General features: G+C 38.5%; 1 protein-coding gene across 1 annotated transcript in view; it reads right to left on the reverse strand.

Annotated features, from left to right (window-relative positions):
- LOC128534524 (NACHT, LRR and PYD domains-containing protein 12-like) overlaps positions 1–25,715 on the reverse strand; it is a 149,829-nt gene that overhangs the window by 54,039 nt on the left and 70,075 nt on the right. The window contains exons 9-10 of the mRNA XM_053508978.1: positions 18,458–18,631; positions 15,338–15,440 (exon numbers count right to left, since the gene is read on the reverse strand). Of these exons, the coding sequence (XP_053364953.1) occupies positions 15,338–15,440; positions 18,458–18,631 (277 nt within the window). The remainder of the gene's footprint in view (positions 1–15,337; positions 15,441–18,457; positions 18,632–25,715) is intronic.

Here is a 25,715-nt window from a genome sequence, read left to right on the forward strand (position 1 = left end):
TAACATAAAATGTGACAACAACCAGGCCAAACAACAAACCGAAAACACAGAAAGACACCGAAAGAAAAAAAAAGGAGATACTAAAGAATGTAAACTGATAATGACCAAGACAAGAAAGAAAATGGAGCATTGACAAATCTATTTAAATATATGTGTGTGTGTGTGTGTGTGTGTGTGTAGGGGTGGAAGCATGTACATGAATAAAAACAACTTAAAATGTGTAACTGATGTTATAATAGTAGATACAACAACAAAAACAAATCATACTACTACTACTACTAGTAATAATAATAATAATAATAATAATAATAATACAACCAATAATAATGGGGTTAGATGGTAAACAGAAAATGCAATAAAAATATAATAATAATAATAATAATAATAATAATAATAACAACAACACCTGTGTATTTGAGTTTTTTTTTTGAAAGATAATCAGAAAAGTCATGATTGTATGAGGGCAATAATGGATGACCTAGGAATGACATTTTGAGTCTAACTTATTACCATGTATGGAAGTGGAACTTTTTTTTCCACGGACGAATTGCGAAATTACGCCCACGAATCTTTGTGTTAAACCACTGTAAAAAATACGTCATCAAGGCCACATGCACAGGCATTACTATCCTAGGGAAGAGAAATCGATTCGGCACATGCTCTCCTCCACTGTTTTAAACTCCTAAAATCTTACCTACTATTGTTAAAACATCTCTGTAATTTTACCTCCATTAAACATGTCCGAATCTGTGAAAAAAAACCTTACCGGAGACGATGAAAGAGCGCTCCGCTGCGAATCTGGCATTTTGGCGCCAGTGGTTTAAGACAGTGGCGGGGCGCATGCGCCGAATCGATTCCTCTTCCCTCGGATAGTAACGCCTGTGCATGTGGCCTTGATGACGTATTTTTTACAGTGGTTTAACACAAAGATTCGCAATACGTCCGTGTAACAGAGGAGTTGTAAAAACGAGTTTTGTGTCTGTAAACGGTCAGTCGTATATTTCAGAGTTGTATTGTACCAAACACACAAAATCTCATATCTGTAAGCTGTCGTGGCCGTAGATTTTGGAATCCAACACAGACAAAAGACAGAATTACACACAAATCTTTTTTAAAGCACAAATATTTTTGACAGTGATCTTATTCCATATTCTCTGTCTCAGTTTATCACCTTTGCCTATTTAAACTCATCAAGCAACCATTCTGCCCCGAGTTATTGCGTGCTCATAGCCCAGTTTTCTGGTGCCTCACGTCAAGTTTAGTTCTCGCCTTCACATTGCCGACTTTGTTCGCTATACACTAACGGAACTCTCGGCTTTGATCTCCTGCTTCACAACCATGACCCTGTCTAGCCCGCAGGATTTATTACAACACGAAGCGCAGGGATGAGCTTCAGGAATTAGAGCTTTCGTCTTCAGCCTGTTGGATGCCGCATGCACCTCGTCACTCTGATCTCCAGCGCCCCCGCTCGTCACCACACTCATTGTATATACAAGCTTCTCTTTTTCTTTAACCAGTGCATTCCACATTTAAAGAATTAAAACTCTCAGTTCAGTTGTTGTCTGCTTTTGGGTCCTCCAAGCCTGCTCGACATGGACCACCCGTGACACTACTGTATCGTATTGTTTTTAATGTTCATAAGTTACACAGAAGAACAGTGTTGGGGGGGCGTTACTTTTTAAAATAATTAATTACATTACAAAATTACTGTCATAAAAAAATAATCAGTTACATTACAGCATTACCTCCTGATAAAAGTAACTAGTTAGAGTACTTTTCCATGACAGAAAATCAAAACTCCTTTGTGATTCCTCATGCATGTTGTTTTAGTCAAGGCCTTTATGATTACACTGTTTAAAAAAAGAAGCGTAAAAAAATGGTTAAATGACTGGCAGCAACGACTGACAAACAAAAACCGTAAAATTAAGGTCAAATACTCATGTTCAAGTTCACTGTATCAAGTTCATATTATGTGCATGATCATAAAATTTACAGAAATTGCTAAATCTTTTTACAGAGAAACACTGTTACAGATGTTTCCTAAATTTATACAATTAAACACCTTCATTATACTAACAGCACTACAAGTTTAGCAGATAAAAAAAAACGTTATTTTACAGATTTTTGTTAAATTTATATGATCCTTCAATAAAGCAAAATCCCTGTTATTTCACACATTGTTCATAAATTCCTATGAACACACATGTTCAATAAAGTTCAAATAACTTTATCTTTTAGTTCAGGAACCTAATGCGTTAGTGCAAGTAAGTCAAATCTAAAACAGACCAAAATAGCAAAATGGACGGTCCATTAGATCCAAGAAAGATCCTTTCCCAAACAGGCAGTAAACAATTGGATCCTTGGTGCATTAGGGTGGATTGGAAGAGAGATAATAACACATTACGATCTTCGATTCTAAAAAAAAATCTGTTGCCCGAGGAACAGATTAACAAAATATTCTAAATCATATTTAATACTAGATGTTTTAAAAATAAACTCAAGAACTTTTCAACTGGGATCCCTTTTTTTTTGTATGAGAACATAATCGTAATCAGTTCAGTATCAAGTTTGAACTCTACAACCAGCATTCACAAAAATGCTATACAATTTAATACAACAGGACAAGCTTGTACATCAGTGTAACAACTTATTTTCACCACTGACAGGCTCTTAAAGGTTATAAGTGAGACAATAAATCGGAAAATAAATCAGACTCAAAATGATCCAAGGTTGAAGGAGCTACCTTTTAAATCACCATGAAAAGATTTAAAGTAGTCTTATATTGCACTCCATACTTACTAATGAAGGACTTGTCTCTCTACTGGATGCCTCTTCTTCTATGTTTAATGTTTGATCAAAAAATGTAAGCAAGTTTCATCATCACTGGCAGAAATCAGAGCTGGAAAAAGTTAATGTAAATATCACAGAATATCACATATGGCAGCTACTGTACATATACATAGAAGTTTTCAAGATATTGATCTCTATAGAATTAGAACAAGATGTGTCAATGTATATACTGTATTATATATATATATATATATATATATATATATATATATATATTTATTTATATGAATATACACTTATCTTGACTGAAGTATTGAAATTAATTTACTGAATAGACCGAGTCGTTTAAAAGTACAAATACACAATGTTTGTGGAATTTTACATTTTGGAGAGTAAAAGCAGCTGTTAATGTAACACAAGTCATCTCTGCCCCTGTCAGGCTAACAGTGTCAGACACTAATACTTATACTGAAGTTAGGTTTCAGAGTACAGTACACACACACTGACTCTCTCTCAAAATTCTTAATGCACATGCTCTTAAAGAGCTCACTAACCCTCCCTGTCCATCTGACTCCTTTCCCCTTATAGGTGGAAGTGAATTCCTGCAGCTTCTCAGCAGTGACATGGTGAAGTAATGTTAACAGTACCTGAGACTCGCCTGAGATTTGTGATAGACGAACGTGGCAGTATTAATAAATGAGTAATAAATGAGCTTTGTTTACAGCAACAACAATAAGTATTAAAATAACAATAAAAAATCTCTTACCGTCATTGTCTCTTGAGCTTGCAGGTATTTTTTTTTTCTCCCTCTGAAACATGACGACTTTTCAGTCACATTTCACTCCTCTGTCCCTCAGAGACTGCTTTCCTCCTCACCTGTAGCTCACCAACGTGTCTTCACTCCTCTGAATTTACACAGAAACTGTTTACCGGCCGCAGAGTCAGACCACCTCTGCGCGCGCTAAACATTTAAAGGACGCCTGTTTCCCATTGGTTGGTTCATATCACGTTACATCGGTGTCTGATACCTGAGCAATAAACTCAGGCGTATTTCCTATGGAGGCAGATCGGTCTCATAAATAATTCACACAAAAGACACGATGTTCACGTGCGTAACCCAATTCACATGCGTAAAACCCAATTCACGTGCACGAAAAAAAAATGTATCCACAAAAAACACATTCACATGCATAAAATATATACATATTCATAATATACAATTCATATATGTACAACTGTGTAAAATTTTTTTAATGTTTAAAATGTACGAGTGCATCATGGGATCTGCCTCCATATATTTCGCATTAGGTCCCACCTTCACTCGCGCACTTATTTAAATGCGCCAATAATAAAGCGGTAATTAGAATAGCTCTGCCTCCAGCTGATGATCAGCCAATCAGAAACAATATTAGAATGTTCCCGCCTCCAGCTTCTGATCGGCTGTGACAGTTAATGCGTTGTGAATGCGCATGCGTGAGCGTGCATCAGGTTGGTGCAGTTGCTCTCTGGGTTTTTGTGTTTTTTACTTGTGTTTAATACTTTTCCTCTTTTATCTATTTTATAACTTTATTTTTTTACACTTGTGCAATACTTTTTTTATTTACACTATTCTATTTTACTTCTATTTATTGTTATTTTTCTTTAAATTTTTATTTCTCTAATTTTATTTTCCTGTCTAATATATATATATTTTCTAATCTGACTTTTCCTTGCTTCCCGGTAAATTAATCAGAGCAACTGTATAACCAGGACAAAGCAATTTCCCTCTGGGATTAATAAAGTTCTTTGAATCTTGAATCTTACCACGGAGAGCTCAGAGTTTTCACTAAAGTTTTTGGTACAAAAATAACACAATAGTTTCCCTCATACAAGCAAAATATTAAAATGTAACTTAAAGTGTTGCTTTAAAACAGCTACACAGCAAATACATTATCCTTGTGTCCAGAATATTCAGGACTGCATTAAGAAAGCTGATGGCTAGATTGCCATGATGATATTTCAGAACAAATGTCATCAAACCAAAAGAAATATTTGTGGTGTTTACAACGTGTACATGGTTGCTGCACTGAGTATCAGTCTTCTACATTCCCTTCACAGTCTCTGAAGGCATAAAGCAGATACTATAGCCTACATGTAAGTTTGGGGCTTAGAAGGTGTAGTTGGGATCTACCAAGAAACACTGAACTGATGCCGCAAATCACTGTAGAAACTGAGAGACTGTAGTAACAAATTTTAATATTACTTAATATTACTTCTTATGCATTTTTTCATGGTTTAATCCCCTGTATACGTGAAATGTAAGAGTTACAGTAATGTTATTTTCTTCTATGTAACTGTGTACATATTTTATAGGCTAAGTTGACCTGATGTTCTGTATGGAATGATTTCTCTGTGTTTGGAATGTTATCTGTGTGTGTGTGTGTGTGTGTGTGTGTGTGTGTGTGTGTGTGTGTGTGTGTGCGCGCCTCTGATGGTAAAAGAAGAACATTCCAACCAGATGTGTGGCATTTAAACTCATGGCATAGTGAGGTTTTTTTAAATGCATTTGTCTGTGAATAAACTTGTTTTAGCCTGACTGCCTGCTCCTAAGAGTGTATTTTGTACTTAAACATACACCTTATCTAAATTTCAGACAAGATCATGGGTCCAGTATTAAACATGTTTCATTTTACAGACTTGAAATCCTGCAGTGTGAGAGGAACAGTGATAAAACACTGAGTAGACTCCTGAAACCTGAGCCTACTGCAGGTTCATCAACCAACCAGATGTTGTGTAATTGCGCGAAAGAACAGAAACTCACTTAGCAGAAGTGTTATGGCCGCTGCCAGCACTTTGCCCATCCTGTCCAGTACCTGTAACAATGCGGGTCTCATTAGGGGCAGAACCATGTGAAAATGCTCTGCACTGTTCAGAACGGGACCACGCGGAGTCCTAAACAGGCACAGACATTTAAACACATGGTTGCAAGGCAATCGGCCTGAACGCGTCATATCTGGTGGCACTTGTGCGATCATTTAGGTAGCACCACTATGGTATCCGGGCCAAAGACAAGACCACACAAAGCAAAGAAAATAAAATAAAATAAAAGACAAAGCGTGCAGAAAATCCAAGGCAAAGACCCAGCTTATACAGTACTAATAAATATGTAAAACTCATGGAGCAAAGAGTGGCTCTGGGTTAAGGTGTTGGCATATTGATTCGAAGAACCCAGGGTCAAGCCCCAGCACCCCCAAGCTGCCACTGCTGGGCCCTTCAGCAAGGCCCTTAACTATCAACTGCTCATATGCATAATAAGATAAAATGTAAGTCACTCTAAATAAAAGTGTCTGGTAAATGCAATAAATGCAATAAATGCAGAAAAGATGCATACTGGCCAAAGATCCATGCTCTCTAATTAAGAAGAATCAATTCTGCTGTAAATAGTTATAGATATGCACCAGAACCGCATCAGTCAGGGCAGTTATGATTTCGTGTGAGTAGCTCTTTTCTATGCCACTTGTTTTCCCTCTTTATTTTGATACTTTTGAAATGCACTATATAAACATTTTCACTTTTGTGGAGGAGCTCCCTGTGACTGGGCAAGGATCCGGTTATTAAACTCCTTATACTGATACACATTTGGGAAAATTTACTGATTCATATTGGGCACAATGCAAGTGCATCAGTAGAGCAGCTCTGAATTAATAAAATTTTAGAAAGAAATTGAGATTCATTATTTATTAAATGTTTGTATCAATTAAATCTAATCTTTTTATTATTAGAAGTTTTATAAATTAATTTACAAATTTAATTAACTCAATAATGTAATAATTTGATATTATAGACACAAAGGATTGGTGCAACAACTTCTACCTTCAAAGGTGATATTATTCCATTTGCCAATGTGTGGAGCTGTCAAAGATCATACAATATAACATCTGAAACATACATTTGCTTTGCTAATGCAAAGAACCAGTTCATGTGCCCAAAGGAACTTTAGGTTATTGAGGTAAGAGCCAGAGGCAGAAAAGCTGAAAACACTTTCCAATCTATCGATCATGTTAAGAAGTGCTGTTTTATGATCTGTGCGGCATAAGATACCTGCTGAGTAGTAATGAGCAGTGTTACAGTAACTAACTAGAAAGAGAACATGCAATTTAACTTTTTTAACACAAAGAAAGAATATTTTATTGCATCAGATGTAACTGTGGCATCCATAATTTGTCAAAAGTTCCAGAATATAAAATATGATTATATACTCGGCAAAAAAAAGAAACGGCCCTTTTTCAGGACTGTGTATTTCAACAATAATGTTGTAAAAATCCAAATAACTTTACAGATCTTCACTGTAAAGGGTTTAAACAATGTTTTCCATGCATGTTCAATTAACCATAATCAATTAATTAACATGCACCTGTGGAATGGTCGTTAAGACCTTAACAGCTTACAGAAAGTAGGCACTTAAGGTCACAGTTCTAAAAACGCAGGACACTAATGGAAGTGTATTAGTGCCAAAATTCTTCAAAGCAAAATAGCAGGTTGAATTACATGAACTGAAAAAAAAAAAAAAAAAAAAAAAAACGTGTTGCAATAAAAATGTTAGAATTTTTCTGCATTGCAATTTAACCTGAATTAGTAAAAAAATCCATAGAGCATTTACAATGTTTGAAATTTTTGCCACTGCAATTTATTGTGGTTGTATATTTCAAGTGAAAATGTAATTCAAGCATTTAAAATTCAATGCAAAAATATTCAAGTTACTAAATTGCAGTTCAAAAATAATTTCAAGTGTTAAAAATACAATCTTCATTATTTTTCAATCTTACAAATTCAGGTAATAAAATTCAAGTCGCTGAATTCAGGTCTTTACATCCGGGATATCACAGGAAGAGCAGTGGAGAGCCGATTGCTGCTGTCCGTGCCGCAGTGTACTTTAAAGTGTGCTTCCTGCTCCCTGTGCAGTCTACTTCTCAGAAACTACTTACCGATCGGAACGCAGCCCTCTTAACTAACAGGCCGCAGTCTACTTCTCAGAAACTAACAGTAGACTGCGGCCTGTTAGTTAAGAGGGCTGCGTTCCGATCGGTAAGTAGTTTCTGAGAAGTAGACTGCGCAGGGAGCAGGAAGCACACTTTAAAGTACACTGCGGCACGGACACCAGCAATCGGCTCTCCACTGCTCTTCCTGTGATATCCCGGATGTGAAGACCTGAATTTTAGCGACTTGACTTTTATTACCTGAATTTTATTACCTGAATTTTGTCGACCCGAATTTGTAAGATTATAAATAATGAAGATTGTATTTTTAACACTTGAAAATATTTTTAACTGCAATTTTAGTAACTTGAATATTTTTTGCATTGAATTTTAAATGCTTGGATTACATTTTCACTTGAAATATACAACCACAATAAATTGCAGTGGCAAAAATTTCAAACATTGTAAATGCTCTATGGATTTTTTTTTTTTAATTCAGATAAAATTGCAATGCAGAAAAATTCAAACATTTCAGTTCATGTAATTCAACCTGCTATTTTGCTTTGAAGAATTTTGGCACTATTATACTTCCATAGACACTAAAGAGACTTGTCTACCGACTGTGAAAAACACCCAAAGAAAGATGCCCAGGGTCCCTGCTCATCTGCGTGAACGTGCATTAGGCATGCTGCAGGGAGGCATGAGGACCGCTGATGTGGCTAGGGCGATAAATCGCCACGTCCGCACCGTGAGACGCCTAAGACGGCGCTACAGGGAGACAGGAAGGACAGCTGATCATCCTTGCAGTGGAAGACCAGGTGTAACAACACAGGATCGTACATCCGAATATCACACCTGCGTGACAGGTACAGGATGGCCACAACAACTGCCCGAGTCACACCAGGAACACACAATCCCTCCATCAGTGCTCAGACTGTCCGCAATAGGCAGTCCATGAGGAGGAGATGCACTGCAGTACTTCAAGCAGCTGGTGGCCACCAGATACTGACTGGTACTTTTGATTTTCAGCCTCCCTTCATTCAGGGACACATTGGGAAACATTTTTAGTTTATGTCTTATGGTGTTGACTCTTTTAGTGTTCATACAAATATTTACACATTAAGTTTACTGAAAGTAAAAACAGTTGAAAGTCAGAGGACGTTTCTTTTTTTGCTGAGTTTATATATATATATATATATATATATATATATATATATACACACATATATATATATATTTTTTTTTATCACTTTCACACAATTAATCCAGCCAGTCATTAACACTGGGCCATAAATTTTCATCAACATCACTGTGGATGTCTTCGTTGTTCAGGCACCGTGGGAAAAGTCTCCTGGCATGACGAATCCAGGCTTGACATTGCTCAGCAGTTATATCACCACAATCTTCACCCATGGCTTAAAGAAGGGAGACATGTTCATGGGGATGGCGATCATACACCTTCCACCACAATGTAGAGAAGAATTCCTCAATTGGGTTGAGGAAAGGGGAATATGGTGGAAGATAGAGGGTCATGAAGCGAGGATGTGTTTGAAACCATTCCTGAACCAGCTGTGCATGGTGGAAACGGACATTGTCCCACACAACAACATAGATAATGTCTCCTCCCTGACAGGCCTGCTCTAGTTCATAAAAAAAAAAAAACTATCAGGTGTTCAGTGTTGTATGACCCTAGAACTGGCCTACCACACCATCTTCAGATATAGCTGCACACATTGAGATTGGTTGCCCTTTGTCCAATAAGGTTACGTCCTCTGCGTCTAGTTTTTGCCAGATTGAAACCGGCCTCATCAACAAAAATATACTTGTGATGATTCACAGCAGCGTCCAGCTCCATCACCCTTTAAAATTATAATTTGGTTAGTTTTTTTACAACTAATAGTTGTCAGTACTGTTACAGTAATTGCATGCTAAATATATTCTGAACGCAGTTGTTTCACCTGGACATTGGTTCTCTCAAAAGTAACCAAGTGAATTTGTTTCATGGAAACCTGGTGCTTTTTCAAAAGCCGGGCAATCGTTGGAAGGCTAATTGATGATGTCATTGCTGTTCTCAATAGCCTGTTTGATTTCAGACAGCCGTATGTCATTCCTTGCCCTGACCATTGCCACCACAGCCAACTCCTGCCGGTCAGTCAAAACACTTGGGCAACCACCCCCAGGTTGCCTCCTGATAATTCTGAGGACAACCATATACTGTCAATATTGTAGTATTACAAATTACATTACTGTAAACTGACAATTACATGTTGTTCATCTATACAATAGAGTACTATATTTTAGAAGTGAAGTCACTATACTGTAGCAGACTTACCGGTTTTCTTGGCGAAAAGTTCTGATGATAGAGCTAACAGTTGACCTTTGTACAGTAAGTTAGGCTGTATCAACCTGGCAGCCTCAGCCATGGTAAAGCCTCTGTTAACCACATGGTCAACAATGATGGCCCGGACTTCATTAGAGATGATGGTGCGTTGTCTTCTGCCTACATTTCTCTGAAGACCACCTCTCTGTCGAGGAGCACCACCACCTCTTCGATGAAGGTTTCCTCTCCCTCTCCCGAGTCTATCCTGCTCCATATTTAAACAGTGCAAAGTCTCAAACACAGTTCTACTTATATGGTAACTAATTGTGATCATCAGGGGGAAACAATTAGCAATTAGTATTTCTAGATTGAAAGCTCTTGCAGCAAATTGTAACTTACAAATAACCAGACAACAATCAGTCAAGTTAAAAATCCATGGACATAATAAATGATTCATTGATTAAACATTAATATCAGTTGAATTAAATGACAGACAAATGTATTAAACTGAATAATAAGAGATGCAAATTTTGTACTTAAACAATTGAAAATATGCTAGAATGTTTGAAAAAAGACTTTTGATGATCTGTTGTGATATAAGTACTAAGAGTTTTAAAAATGTACCAATTGCTTGTGAAAACTGAGCCAAACCAATTAAAAAAACTGTAATGTTTAATCAATGAATCATTCATTATGTCCATGGATTTTCAACTTGACTGATTGTTGTCTGGTCACTTGTAAGTTACAAATTGCTGCAAGAGCTTTCAATTAAGAAATGTGGAGGTGAAAGGTGTATGATCGCCAGCCACTTGAGCATGTCTCCCTTTTTCAAACCATGGGTGAAGATTGTGGTGATATAACTGCTGAGCAATGTCAAGCCTGGATTCGTCATGTCAGGAGATTTTTCCCACGGTGCCTGAACAACGAAGACATCCACTGTGATGTTGATGAAAATTTGTGTGTGGGTGTGTGTGTATATATAATTTTTGTTTATTTGTCTGAACATACTGTAAGTGTAATATTTGCTGTGTAAAGTTTTACAGTTCGGTTACACTCATTCAGCACCAAGGACAATTTGAAACGCTTCCCTTGTATTATTTGCTCCTGAATAAAATGATTGGTAAAAGTACTAAGTTGAAAAAAGATCTTACTATTTTGTTTGGGTGATTAAAGCAAATGTTCTCAATATATATCACAATGATCATGTGTTCTGAAACAATGATTAAGTGGAATGAAAATATGTGCAAATTCAATGAAATCATGACCTCAGATTTAAAAGACTGACTAGTGGTGTTACAAATGTGATCAAATGTGAGTTTTGTACAAAGAGATTTAAAAATGCACACTTTACTTGAAAATAGTATCAAAACAATAATAATAATAAAATTTATTACCCTGTAAGTCACAGTTTTACAGTCAGGCAGCCTCTCTGTGGTAATTATTTTACCATGTTAACATATTATTACATTCCATTATATTGTGATGCATTTTATTTTATTTTATAGTTAAACTGTTGCCAAACATGTTTCCATTGACTAAAACTAGACCTAAATACTTAAGGGTTCGTCTGACTAAAACTTGACTGAACAAAAATAGGATCAGATTAACTAGATATGATAAAAAAAACTAACGGCTACATCTGACTAAGACTAAAATTGAAAATAACTGACAGAATGAACAGTAATACTGATATATAAATATATAAAAGGTATCTAATGCTATGACAACATTACTAATATTAATAGTATTGATAAAGATGTACAGTATTTGGATTGACTAATGATTCTTCCAAGTTTTCAGTGAGAGCCAATATTGAAAAATCTTAATGTAACGTGAATTTTTTTATACTTTTTTCATACAACTGAATTTGAACTCGACTAGATTTAAGTATGCACTTTTAAGACATAAATAGATCACAGTTAAATGTAATATAAATTTATAAATTTAGTACTGAATTTACTGTTGAATACATACATAGTGAATACAAAAGACTACTTTAATTAATGTTGCAACTAAAATACACAAATGCATTTTAAATTATATTTCAATATCGCTAAATATAACTTAATCCATCCATCCATCCATGACCCTCTTTAGTCCTGGAGGCCAGTGGTGACCATTGTATTTATTCCCATTTCTACAACTGTAGAAGGACCTCCGGTCAACAATTTGAGAACGGCAGTTATCCTAATGTACAGGTCTTTAGACTGTGGGAGGAAACCAGAGTATCCAAAGTAAACCCAGCAAGCACGGGGAGAACATGCAAACTCCATGCACACAGACCTCAGGTGGGAGTCGAACCCAGGACCTGGAGATGCAAGGCAACAGTGCTAACCACTAAGCCAACATGCCACCAAATATATCTTTATGCATTTAATAAATAATAGTAAATAAATTTTAAGTGTATTTTTATGAAACACATACTTAGGTATACAATTAATTTGCATTTAAATAATTGTAAAGTGATCTTCAAGTGTTATTTTCTGATCTTAAGTTTGAAATTGAATTCACATAAGCATGCATTACTAGAACTAGATCTACACTACCTTTTCTATATATTATTTGGTATACTGATAACCATGTTTAATAAAATTACTTTGCAAATAATTAAATTGCAGTGAGATTTCAGAATGATGAAAAATGACAAAAAATTTGATTAATTTGGAAGTTTGGGAATGTAAAATTTGATTACGGATGGCTGGATGGATAGATAAATAGATAGATAGGAGACACTAAGCAATGATGTGCTCCACTGCGCTCAATGTTTGATCTGTGCGGGCAAAACAATTCTGCAGTATGATAAAAAGCTTCTATTTCTGTATTTGTATCTGTTCAGAGCATATTGTCCGCTCGAAATGGGTTTATTTTAGTAACATCCCAGGGACTATACAAGCATTAATCAGAATCCAGTAGTAGGAGACTTTTATTACACATCTGTTCTCTGATCAGATATTTCTATGTACACATATTCAACATCCACATACAAAATATGAAGAAAGTTGCACCTGAAACAGCAGGAAATGTAATACTTTACTTTAATTACCTGTGTAAAATTTATTTTATTGGTAAAGGGGGTATTTAAATGTACAATCAAAAAATAACCAGCAAGTGGTAGTAGTTTCTTCTTAACACTTATCCCAGTTGTCTCAAGTTAAACATTCCAACTACTGTACATCTCTCTGTGTATTGATCCCTTAACTGACTTCACTGTATTTAAATGCACAAAACCCCAGACTTCCCATGACTAACCTCCAGTCCACAGGAGTCTCAGCCTTTATACTGGATACAACCATGTTCAGCTTCATGTAATTTACTGTACTGAATAACCCTCTGACAGAGAAATTCTGCAACTATGTGAAAAACCAAAGTAAGGTAGCTTTACAAAGGATTGGTGCAACAACTTCTACCTCCAAAGGTGATATTATTCCATTTGCATTTGTTCTTACCTCAATGTGTGGAGCTGTCAAAGATCATACAATATAACATCTGAAATATTCATTTTCTTTGCTAATGCTAATGCAAAGAAAATGCTAATGCTAATAACACTCTATAATCTATAACCAAACCATTACAAAACAACACTTCTTAACATGATCTGTGCAGCATAAGATACCTGCTGTGTAGTAATGAAGTGTTACAGTAACTAACTAGAAAGAGAACATGCAATTCAACTTTTTTAAAGCACAAAGAAATAATATTTTATTGCATCAGATGTAACTGTGACATCCATAATTTGTCAAAAGTTCCAGAATATATAATATGATTATATTACAATGAACACTGAGTAACTTATGGAAACATTTCTGACCGTAATTTGCAACATAAAAATTACAACAATAATTTATTTTCTGAAAACATCACCAAAGTAAAAAAAAAAAAAAAGGCACTTTAAAGGAATATATGCTTATGGAACTGTTGCCAAAATAATTTGGCAATAACTCATGTTATATACTTAAGTTAGACTAAATGGATAACATTGGATAGTATGTAATTTTATTTCTTCAAAATGTATTTTTTGATACAATTGCACAAAGCGTGTACGTATCTAAGTACAATAAAATTTTATTTATGAAAATTAAGCAAAAGAGCTATATTGTGCATGTGTAAATAGATTTTAACATCTGACACTTAAATATTAATCTCAAACAGGGAAATCAGTAATGTTAGAACAGTAACCTCAGGTTAATTGTTTTATTTTATTTTATTTTATTTATTTTTTAAAGAATAGTCCTAAAGATGTAGAGTAAAAGCACAAGTACACGTGTCTGTAACTCCACTTGTTTGTGTTCGTTACATAAAATTGTGATACTAGTAACAGTTCATCCTCAAAATATTCCTACATTTACTGCAGGCTGAGAGTCGCTCCATGTTACCTCATGAACACACAATGCTCCATCCAGCTGTGAGGTATTTGGGAAAAAATCCTTGTGAGAACAACGATACATGTTCATATTCAGTCCAGTTGAAGATAATGTGGTTTTTGACATGCTGTTCCAGATAATCCTCCAGGTGTTTTATGGGATTGAGGTCTGGGAATCTAATCCAGGGATCAGAAACCATTTTACACTTATTCACTCCTCATGTTTCTAGAGTCTGTTTAATGTGTTATATCTAAATGAATGATGTGCTCCTAAATGTTCTTCAACATGGAAATACAGGAACACCAGAGTCTTCATCACACTGACACAGATGTTCATTATTGATGGAAACTAAAAGAAAAAAACATGAATTATTATCCACAAGCTGATCTGTTGTCCTTCATGACCATCAGCATGTAATCATCTCATCTCCAAGGGAAACATCATCACCTCCTGTTTGACTTATTACAGCTCAATGTGACATTTTTAGAAATTGTCATTGTGATAAGTTTTTATGAGAATTGAGAAGAAAGTGTACTGTTGATCAGAAACAGGGTAAAGCAGAGATTGTTACTCATTTGTGACATTTTGTAAACTCTGACTGACTCTCGTAACATCAATTTTATATCAATACACTTTACTGAAGACAAAACAGCATCAAATTCAAATGTTAGAAAAATTCAGACTAAGTGAAATATAGTGATGTTTTCTACAGCTGATTTTATTTTATAACCTTTTAATTTGATATTTATTGGAACTAAAGGGAAATGTACAGACTCATGATAATGAGGTTAAATGATCAGTTGTTTACTTTAACATTTCTCTAAAAAGGTCTTTACTTACGTCAGTGTCTGTAGTTTGTAATGTTCATCATCCTTAAGAGCAGAGAGACACTTTACTCCTGAGTCTCCAACATTATTATAGGACAGATCCAGGTCTCTCAGGTGTGAGGGGTTTGATCTCAGAGCTGAAGTCAGGGCAGCACAGCCTTCACCTGAGACACCACAATTATACAACCTGTAGAGACACAATGACACACTCTTCACTCTTTTGATCCTTTTTGACAGAGGAGTAACAGCACTGATGCTGATCTGGTTAGAGACAGTTTGTCTGGTTGTGGACTGAGGAACACACACCAAGTCATTAGAATTTCTCTCACTTACATTCTAAACAAAATCTATTAGCATTCACACACTTTCTTGAGAAGATCAGACTGTCAGTAATCAGACTTTGTATGCATTTTATAGAAAAAGATCAGACTCTAATTATCTTCTGGAGAAGTTCTCACTGGTTTATGTCCTTTGTAAAACCCAGACTGTGAATGTGTAAATGATTTATTCAGTATTGACCAGAACAAATGTGTCTGCGTGCTCTTTCAAAAGCTACACTCGATGCTGCGTGAAAGCGCTATGGGAACATCTTTTTGTGTTACAGGTTGTGAAGCAGTGTGTATCAAACACGCCAAATTTTGGCTATATATAACCTCGGTCAGGTGACGTTATCTGATAAAGTGCACCTGCATGTTATGAATAGGAGTGAACCGGAAACATCCTCAGATCGTTTTGTCATCAGGACTGCATTGTGTGTGTGTGTGTGTGTGTGTGTGTGTGTGTGTGTGTATGCGTGCAAGCGAGTTTAAAAGTGTTAACTTACTGATAGGGCGGAGTTTGTTAGAAGATCCGTGCCTTAGAGCAAAGAGGTTAGAGAAACCTCGAGATCTGTGCAGATCTGGCAGACGTGCATGTGACGGAATTCCCCCCTTCTCTTGTGATCTCGCCGGATCAGGAAGATTTCCTGCCTTATTCATCCCATGTTTTTCATGCCATCAACCTCGATTATTCGAATATCGTTGATGTAAAGGCACGGGGTTATATAATGATGCCCCAGATAGAAGAGACGCTTGCGGGCTCTCTCTCTCCTGGGACATCATCCTCCCTGAAAAAGCCCACACTCCCCACCAAGCCGTGTAGACTGACATTTTCCCTGGTGGGGAAAGGCTTTCAGGCAGCGGGTTAGAAAGACTGAAAGAAGTCTGAAAGACTTAAGCACTGGCGGGGCTATTGATGATAGGGCGTTTGTATCTACGTCGAGCATGGTGTCCATGGAAATACATCTGTGACTAAACCTCACGGGCATCAAAGATAAGGATCGTGCATTCCTCCTTGATGCCCCCATCTCGCCTTCAGGCCTGTTTGGCGACGCTGTTAATTCCGTCACCACTAGGTTTTGGGAGGCGAAACTATATGAACAGTCCCCTGCCGTGCTCAAGAGTCGGGACTGTCTGCCAACCAGTCCTGACCAGGTCTGGCTTTCGCGAGGCGCAAAGTGCAAAAGGAGATTGTGGTGAGCCAGTCACCCCCTCGCAGAGACTGGGGTGGGGCTCGCCGCTCTTCGCAATCTGCGTCAAAGAGGCCGGATCTGTGCACCGTCATCTTCTTAAAGAAGAAGTCCTGAGGCTCATGCGCCCAGGACCGTGGGGGTGACACTCCCCTGGGAGAGGCGCGTAGAATTCCTTCTGAGAATAAAGTCTTCTCCCTGGCACCCCCAGGAGGCCGGTGGTCTCCAACAAGATGTTAGTTGTTCAGTCACTTCCTGCCAGATTTTCGGCATCCTGAAACCTAACACTAAAATCTAACACTAGACAATATTTCATTCCCGGGCCGAGCTCTGGAACCTTCAAGCCACTAGAAGAACTTATGCCCTCAAATGGAGTGTATTTGAAAGTTGATGCATGGCAAAGCACGTAGACTCAGTCCACTGCCGAATTGTTTCAGTGCTGGAGTTTCTTATGCCCTAGTACCCTCAGAATGTACGTAGTTGCAATTTCGGCTTGTCATGTTCTGACTGATGGGGTTTCCGAGGAAAAGCACCCTTTAGTTGCCCGTTTATTCGTGGAGCTAAACGGTTGAGGCCGTCCCACTAGAGCGACGGTCCCTTCCTGGGACTTAGCGATTATGCTCGAAGGTCTGATTGACACCCCTTTCAAACCACTAGAGTCCGCGCCTGTCGGGCTTCTGACCCTTAAGATGTTTTTTCTTATGGTTACTTTTTTTCAAGAGAATTTGAGATCTGCAGGCTTTGTCAGTGTACCCATTCTGCCTAGACTTTGCCCCTGGGCTAGTCAAAGGTATTCTGCATCCTCACCCGAACTCTCTCCTGGAAGTTCCATTCTCGACCATGCACCCAGTTTTCCTCGAAGCCTTCTGTCCTCCGCCTTTTACAGCTCCGGATTAGGAAAGGCTTTACTTACTGTGTCCATTTGGTAAGAGATGCTATTGCCCTAGCCTACGAGGCGCGTGGTCACACTTCGCTTCTAGGAATCAGGGGTCATTTAACCAGGGGGATTGCTTCATCAATTGCGCTGGCAAGAGGTGTCCCCTTGCAGCAAGTGTATAATGCAGCAGGTTGGTCCTTTCCACACACATTTGTCAGATTCTAAAGTTTGGATGTTCATGCTACTCCGGGCTCACGGGTCCTCAAATCAGCCCCCCAGAGCTAGGTCTGAGACCTCCTTGGCTATTGTGTGCACACGCAACACAACCTTGGGGGTCCAGGCACTTGCAGTGCAGCGGCGTTGGTATTCTCGTTCCCATTGCGTTTTCATGCAGCATTGAGTGTAGCTTTTGAAAGGGAACGTCTCAGGTTACTTTGCTGTAACCCTGTTTCCTGAAAAAGCGGGAACGAGATGCTTCACTCCAGTGCCGCACTGGACGTCCTTCAAGACAAAGTTGACCTGAGAATGGTTCTGGTTCACTCCTATTTATAACCTGCAGGTGCACTTCATCAGATGACGTCACCGAGGTTATATATAGCCAAAATTTGGCGTGTTTGATACACACATGCTTCACAACCGGTAACACAAAAAGATGTTCCCATAGCGTTTTCACACAGCATCTCGTTCCCACTTTTTCAGGGAACAGGGTTACAGCAAAGTAACCCGAGACGTTTTATTTATACACGTGTTTGTTTACTAATATTACGGGAAAGCAGATTAGATCATAGTTTATTATTAACAATTTATAATATAATCTTACCGCAGTATCTCCAGTTTACAGAGAGGATTCTCCAGTAGAGCAGAGAGACACTTCACTCCTGAGTCTCCTACATCATTACAGGACAGATCCAGTTCTCTCAGGTGTGAGGGGTTTGATCTCAAAGCTGAAGTCAGAGCAGCACAGCCTTCATCTGAGACATCACACTCACGCAACCTGTAGAGATACAATGACACACACTTTATCAACAGATTATCTTGGTTTAAAACTTACTTTAAAGACTGTAAAGTGTTTGTAAAATAAGCTCATTATTTACAATCACATGGGGATTTAATATCACCTGATTTATATCACCTCTACCCCATTTTTCCTAAATAAAATGACCCTTTTTCCTGTAAGACCTCATCTCGTGTCCATGCAAGTATGAATCATTCATTAAAAAATTTATATCAATGACTTTTTTTTACAACCAGATGACTTGGTGATAATTTATTGGTAAATAAAATGTTCCTAAATTATAAAATTCATGGAGTGTAAAAATGTCTACAAATTGAGTTCATCAGCTTCTGCAGGTTTAACTTCACAGAGAATAAAAGTTCTACAGGAGAATGAGATGAAAACAGAGGATCAGAGGTGCTGAGCTTTTAGTGCATTTTAAAAAGGATCTGACAAAAAGTGTGTCTGGTTACATATTCTGCCTAATTTAATAAGGTGTGTGAGATTAACACTCGTTAATTTTACATGTTATTTTGTCCTGCTCTCTAAACCAGGTGTACATTAGCACCGTGTGTGTTGGGAGCAGGTGCCGGGTCCCCAGTGTTCATGAGAGCTACTTCTGACTCACCAGTGTGGACTGATTTCTCTCTGTGGGGACTATACAGATGTGGCCATTAAGACTGCGCGTGTTTTCCCGCGGGATGCCTCAATTTAGCGCGCGGCGCGCCGCGACTTGCCGTAAGCAACATTCAGGAATTTAAATAAATGTGTTGTGCTTCACTGAATATCCGCCAGATGGCGCATGGAAGGACTTTATTTAAACGCCGGACCAAGTACTGTACAACGAAGAACTGTGTATAATTACTTAGTCTAAAACAATATTGTTCCCAATGCTGAAGCAAACATGAATTTTATTTTGCTTTACAACAGATCTTTCATGATAAATGTGTGTATACGTGCTTCATATTTTTTTCATAATGATGAAATGAGATGCCCAAATTCGTGCTTTAAAATTCTTAATAAGTTTCTTATATATTTTTTGTAATGTTTTAACAGGGACAAAACAGTAAAAGACATGGCAATGTCTCGGTTTACATGGTGTTGAAATTAATTTAATTTCCTGATAGTAGGCTATCTGATAGTCTTAACTATGCGAATGTCCTGATTCGTGAATATGCCAACATATCTTATTTAAAACGTAAAAATATGTCGACATCATCAGAAGACATGAATGAACTATATATAATATATAATTAAGTAAATATTATTTTATGACCACGAACTTCTTCTGGCATTTTATAATTATCATCATATTTGCTGTTTGTGTCCAGCATTTAATAATTATTTCATCCATTATTTAACCACGGCTGGAAATAATAGCTGGAATGTGATGTGATTGTGAATTCATGACTAAAATAAAGCGGTTTGTCTTTTGTAAAGTACTTTCACTTTACAAAAGGCAGCGTTTTTATCAAAAGGTTGATAAACGTGTGTTGTACAGTATATACACCGCGACAGCGCGCGCAGTTACTCACTTCTCAGCTTTCATGTAGGTCTGCTCGAACTAATTAATTTATTTTAAACCCCTTAAAAATGCGTGTGTATACAGCCCCAAACCTCTATCAGTTATTACCAATAGCATCTATTTAGAAAAAATGCCCAGTGATTTCGGAGCTTCAGGAAATCTCCCGGCGCTCTGCGCATAACACCGGGCCAACTCATGTCGGAAAGAATTTATAAACGGTTTCTAAACGTGGGCTATTGTTTTTTTTTTTACTTATAGTATTTGTTAATTTAATTTAAATGAGGTTTGGGCTCAGGACTCGGCATCGTGATTCTCCTCTTTAATTTACTTCATAGTTTTAATCAGCGCTCAGCCGCATGCATGGAGTTTTCCAGAGCGCACCGGCAGAAGTAGACTAATGAATATGAACGCGTCGGGAAAACAGCAAGCAGACTGACTCTGACCATTTAAAAAAACGTTTGCGTTCATTTTCTGACCCGCTCAAGTTCACCAAAAACAATACAGAGCAGCGCAGCTTATTTGCTTTCAAACATTTATAAAATCACGTTTTTTCGTTATTGTGAGTGCGCTTAAATAAAAGTTGAGTCTTATAAAGGCATGTAGTCTTATATAGTTTTATTATATAGTTTTTGCACATTAATCAGAGTCCTCATCTGTTACATTTTTGAGGACAAGAGTTTTTTTCAGCCTGTCACGGCGTGCGCCCAAATCAATATCACTCCTCGCTCACTAGTTAGGCGGCCTCCCCTTCAGATATGCGAAGAAGCAGGGCTGCAGAATTAGGCACGAATAGTGAAGAAGAGCTCTCCTTGCTAAAGATCACGGGTTCATCCGCGCTATAAAATACTCGGGGTTTGTTGGTTTACAGTGGATTTTACTACGCGGTGTGAATGAGACGCGCGCACACAACGCGGAAGTGCGGCATGCAAACGGGGCAAATGGAACGCGCCCCAGAGACTTCAAAGAAGAGCCAGCGCAAGCGGGACGGATGCAGGAGCTGCTGTCCGCGGATGGCCGTCGTACTCGTATTTTATAGCGCAGGGTGCAAACCCGGGATCATTGGCATGGATGAGCTATGTCCAGCTCTGTACCAGCATGTCATGTGGGCATTATAAGACTAAAAAGTGGCAGCTGGCACGCCTAAAAATAGACGCAAGTTATTTTTTTTATAGTCTAAATTAAAATCCTCCTGTTTAGTGCCTCCTATTCCTATTAATCCTATTGTTCTTTTAGTGTCACTGCGTGTGCTTACAATGCCAGACAACATTCAAATGCAAATTATTCACTCTTCCCAAGTGTGAATCAGCTGTTCTCACCTATACATATTAACCTATACGTTCTCACCTCAAGTGTTTAGGTGAAATTCCACCTATACAAGTGTGACAAATATGCAAAGAAAAAAAATAGGAAGGGGCAAATACTTTTTCATGGCACTTCACATGTAGTCAGATTGTTCCACTGGGCTGAAACTGTGGCAGGTGGAGTTACAGCACTTTTCAAATCACACTTACTATCACTAGAAGCGCCGCGCCAGTGTCACCTACTAATAACGCGGTTCAGCGGTCATTTGACCGCCTATTGTTTTGAATGGGAAGCTGCTGCTGACACACAATGATCGCTAGATGGCGCTTTCACCCAAAGCAAATAGTTTAGCTCCAAGATAAACTTGCACTTGGACAATGCGCCATTCATTCTCGCGTTGATAATAAGCGGTATCTTTTTTTCATATTCAACTGAGAAAACCTACTACAGAGTCTCCAAGGGGACAAAGGAAGAAAACAAGTCAGAGGGAAAAAACAAGTCATGTTTGGAATTATAACCCAAAGTTTTTGACTTTTTTCTGCCGTTTTTTCTCCTCCTTTGTCCATCTAGGGGCTTCGGCCTATAACAAAAAGGGAAGCTCTACTTAATTTTATATCGTATGGAGAAAATTTATTAGTTTGTTCATTCTATTGGAAGCTTCTGAACGTCTCGGGTGGAGCAGGAGCAGCGATTTAGTTCTGAACTCGCTTCCGTGAAATTATCGCTAAAACAATATTAAATTTAAATAAATCAGATCTACCACAGCAGATAATAAACTATGCTATGTCATAACCGAAGCAAACACCACGATTATGCATCGTTTCGTTTAGTGTTGCTAGGCAACGGACCACGCGCCTAATCGGCGGGAACGTGGTTCACTTGGCCGCGGTGTATTATAAACCTGCGGAATGTTTCACTGCTTATGCATAAAAGCGAGGGAAATGTGGAAGTGATGTGTGGCCACTGAATGAGAACTAAATCAATGATTTCGGTAACTACACTGTTAGGAATGCAGGACGAGATGGTTCCAAGTGCAGTGGCGCAACTTCTATGAATCTATTATGTTATAAACTGCCGGACGTGAGATTGGAAACTGGCTGGCAGCGAGGTTTCTTGATGACTGTGATTGTAGCTGGGGCGCTCGCTCCTCTGTGTCGGGAAGCTGCGTGTGCAGAGAGAGCGAGAGGCGCGGGAATGCGGAAGCCGAAGTGAGAGCTCTGTGTGTGACGTGAGCCTGGGAGGAATGCGGAAGTGCCGTGAGCCTGGGAGGAATGCGGAAGTGCCGTGAGCCGGCGAGAGCGCCCTGTGTGTCCCGCGCAGGAATGCAGAAGTGCAAAGGGCCGGTGCAAAGGACTTTATTTGTAGCGTGACTTGTGCCGGGATGCAATGATGTGGAGAGCCGGTGAGAGAATGACGAAATCGCGCAGGTTGGTGGCTGGTTTTGTTGATCTTACTCGTGGTCGAGGGAAAGCAGAGTTCAGAGTCAAAAAGACGAGAGAAAAGTCCGTGATCCAAGTTCGTAGTCGTTGAAACAATCCCAATGGTCGGTAACAAAGTCCGTGAGCGTGGAAGTCCAATACGTGAGACAAAAAGCGAGGTCGAGAAAAACGAAGCGTGGTCGGTAGCGAAGAGTCAAGGCATGGAACAAACGCTGGAGAATTGGGCTATGGAAGGCACACAATAATCTGGCAATGAGGTGGTGTCAGTGTGTGGTTTAAATAGGTAAGGGGATGATTACAGATGCCGCACAGGTGTGTGGCGAGCGGAAGGTGAGGCAGTGAGATGTAAGGAGTGATTGGGAACGTGGAACAGGTGTGCTTCAGACATTATGGCAGAGCTGTGGCTTGGCGGTTCGTGACATACACTGAGTGTAACATCTGCATAGTGACACTAAACAGCTGAACAACTTCACTTTTCCGTTTACCTCTGAGAAAGAAAAAAAAACGTTTTTTTTTGTTTGTTTATATTTGAAATGTTTAAAAAGTACACGAAGTAGGTGCGCACACACACACACCTCCCCTGAGCTCTCAGTCAACATCTAATGACCGTCGATATGCAAATGAGTCAAGACGTAGCCTAACGTGGTGTCGTGTCGGATTTCAGCGGTCACGAAGAGGAAAGACTTTGAACAGTTGCAGCGTTTTTTTCGGTTACAACAAGCACAGCGATGAGTCCACGTTGTTTCACTGGTTATGACATAGTGACACTAAACAGCTGAACAACTTCACTTTTCCGTTTACCTCTGAGAAAAAAAAATCTGTATTTAGTTTGTTTATATTCAGAGTAACACCTTCCAACCACCTCTCATAGTCTATTGTTAGTTTTAATGATTTGGCAGAAACTAATTATCACTACATAAGTACCCCAACACCATTGATCATGAGTTTCAGCTGAAACTAATTCTATACATGCAACAGAAAATGTATATATATATTCTATACATGCAACAGAAAATGTATATATATATATATATATATCGTGCGAATCACCTACCACTGAGCCACCAGTACCCGTCGCTTTTAAAGCGCATAAATATAGGCTAACATCATACATCTTTGTAGTCCTTTTGCACACGCACGGGTGCGTTACAATAATAATAATAAATTTGGAGAACTACTACCACTAATAATAATAATTCTGAATGAAAATGAAGAATAAATACATATCAGTTTGAGCTTGACACGTTTATGAGCTCTGTCGCTTGCCGTCAATGGGTGCCTAAGAGACATAACATTTTCAGTAGGCTTCAGTAGACACACAATACTTTAGACTGAAACACGACTGCCCCCTACAGGTATTGAAGGGCATTTTCACAGCTTGCCGCGCGCAGCCGCGGCAAGTCGTGGGATCCCTTTTCCGAAAACGTGCGTTTTTAAAGGCCAGATCTGTACAAATTGAGTTCATCAGCTTCTGCAGGTTTAACTTTACAGAAAATAATAAAGTGTGTGAGATTAACACTCATAAGTTTTACATGTTATTTTGTCCTCCTCTCTAAACCAGGTGTACATTAGCAGCATGTGTGTTGGGAGCAGGTCTCAGGTCCCCAGTGTTCATGAGAACTTGAGCTACTTTTGACCCACCAATGTGAACTGATTTCTTTGCAGTTGTGATATTTTATGTACATTATTTTAATTGTAAACCTGCACTGTGATCTCCTCTCACACACACACCTGTTGATCCTGTTCTCACCTTCAGCTTTGTGTTTCTGTCTGACTGTGTTTGAGTCAGTGAGATTATTTATAGGTATTCTTTATTTATAACAAAATGTTGAATAGTACAAGACCTTACTATTCAACATTTTGTTCAACGATCTTAGTAAAAAAACTATTTTTAAAAAATTAAAAGACAAAAGACTATAAAAATGATACACACTATTTTGTACAATCCATTATTTCGCTTAAGTGCCTTTAGCTTTGATTATGATGCACAATGGGGTGTTTAGTTCATGTTTAAAAATTATTCTTCATGCTCCCAGAACCACTCTTTTAAAAGTTGAGTCCTGAAACCCAGATTATAACTTGAAGGCTTTTTTTTCTGATTAGCCTCCCTGATCTCTTAAGGCTACACAGCTGTTTAGTCCCAATCCCTTGGGTTGTCCCTGCGGGTCCCTGCGGGTTCTACTATGTGTTAGTAGTGGTTAGCACTGTCGCCTTGCAGGGTCAGGGTTCGATTCCCAGCCAGGGTCAATTTCCGTCTGTGTGCGTGGAGTTTGCTGTTCTCCCCGTGCTTGGTGAGTTTCCTCCAGGTACTCTGGTTTCCTTTCACAGTCCAAAGACCTGCAGATTAGGCTAACTGGCATTCCTGAATTGCCCATAGTGTGTGACTGAGTCTGTGAGTGTGTGTGTGAGCCCTGCGAAGGATTGGCATCCTGTCCAGGGTGTACCCCGCCTCGTGCCCTAAATCTCCTGGGATAGGCCCCAGGTCCCTCGTGACCCTGAATACAGGATAAAGCGGTAAAGACGATAAGTGAGTGTTTTCACCAAGTATTTAAGTGATCTTCCAACACACTCATTCAAGATATTTTTCTGACTGCATTTATTTCTCAGAGATGTTGGGTCACTACGACCCTTTCAGGTTTTAATAATGCATTGGACAGTTCTTAACCCAATTTTAGTAGTTTCAGCTCGTCCTTAGTTGTTTTCTTTGCTTGTCCAGAGTGTCACAAGGAGACGAGTTCATTTACAATCACTCTCATCAACTCATTTGTGACATTTTGTAGACTCAGTCTGACTCCCTGTCTTCTGACTTCACATGGAT

The sequence above is a fragment of the Clarias gariepinus genome, chromosome 12 (assembly GCF_024256425.1).
Source record: "Clarias gariepinus isolate MV-2021 ecotype Netherlands chromosome 12, CGAR_prim_01v2, whole genome shotgun sequence".
Lineage (NCBI taxonomy): Eukaryota > Metazoa > Chordata > Actinopteri > Siluriformes > Clariidae > Clarias > Clarias gariepinus.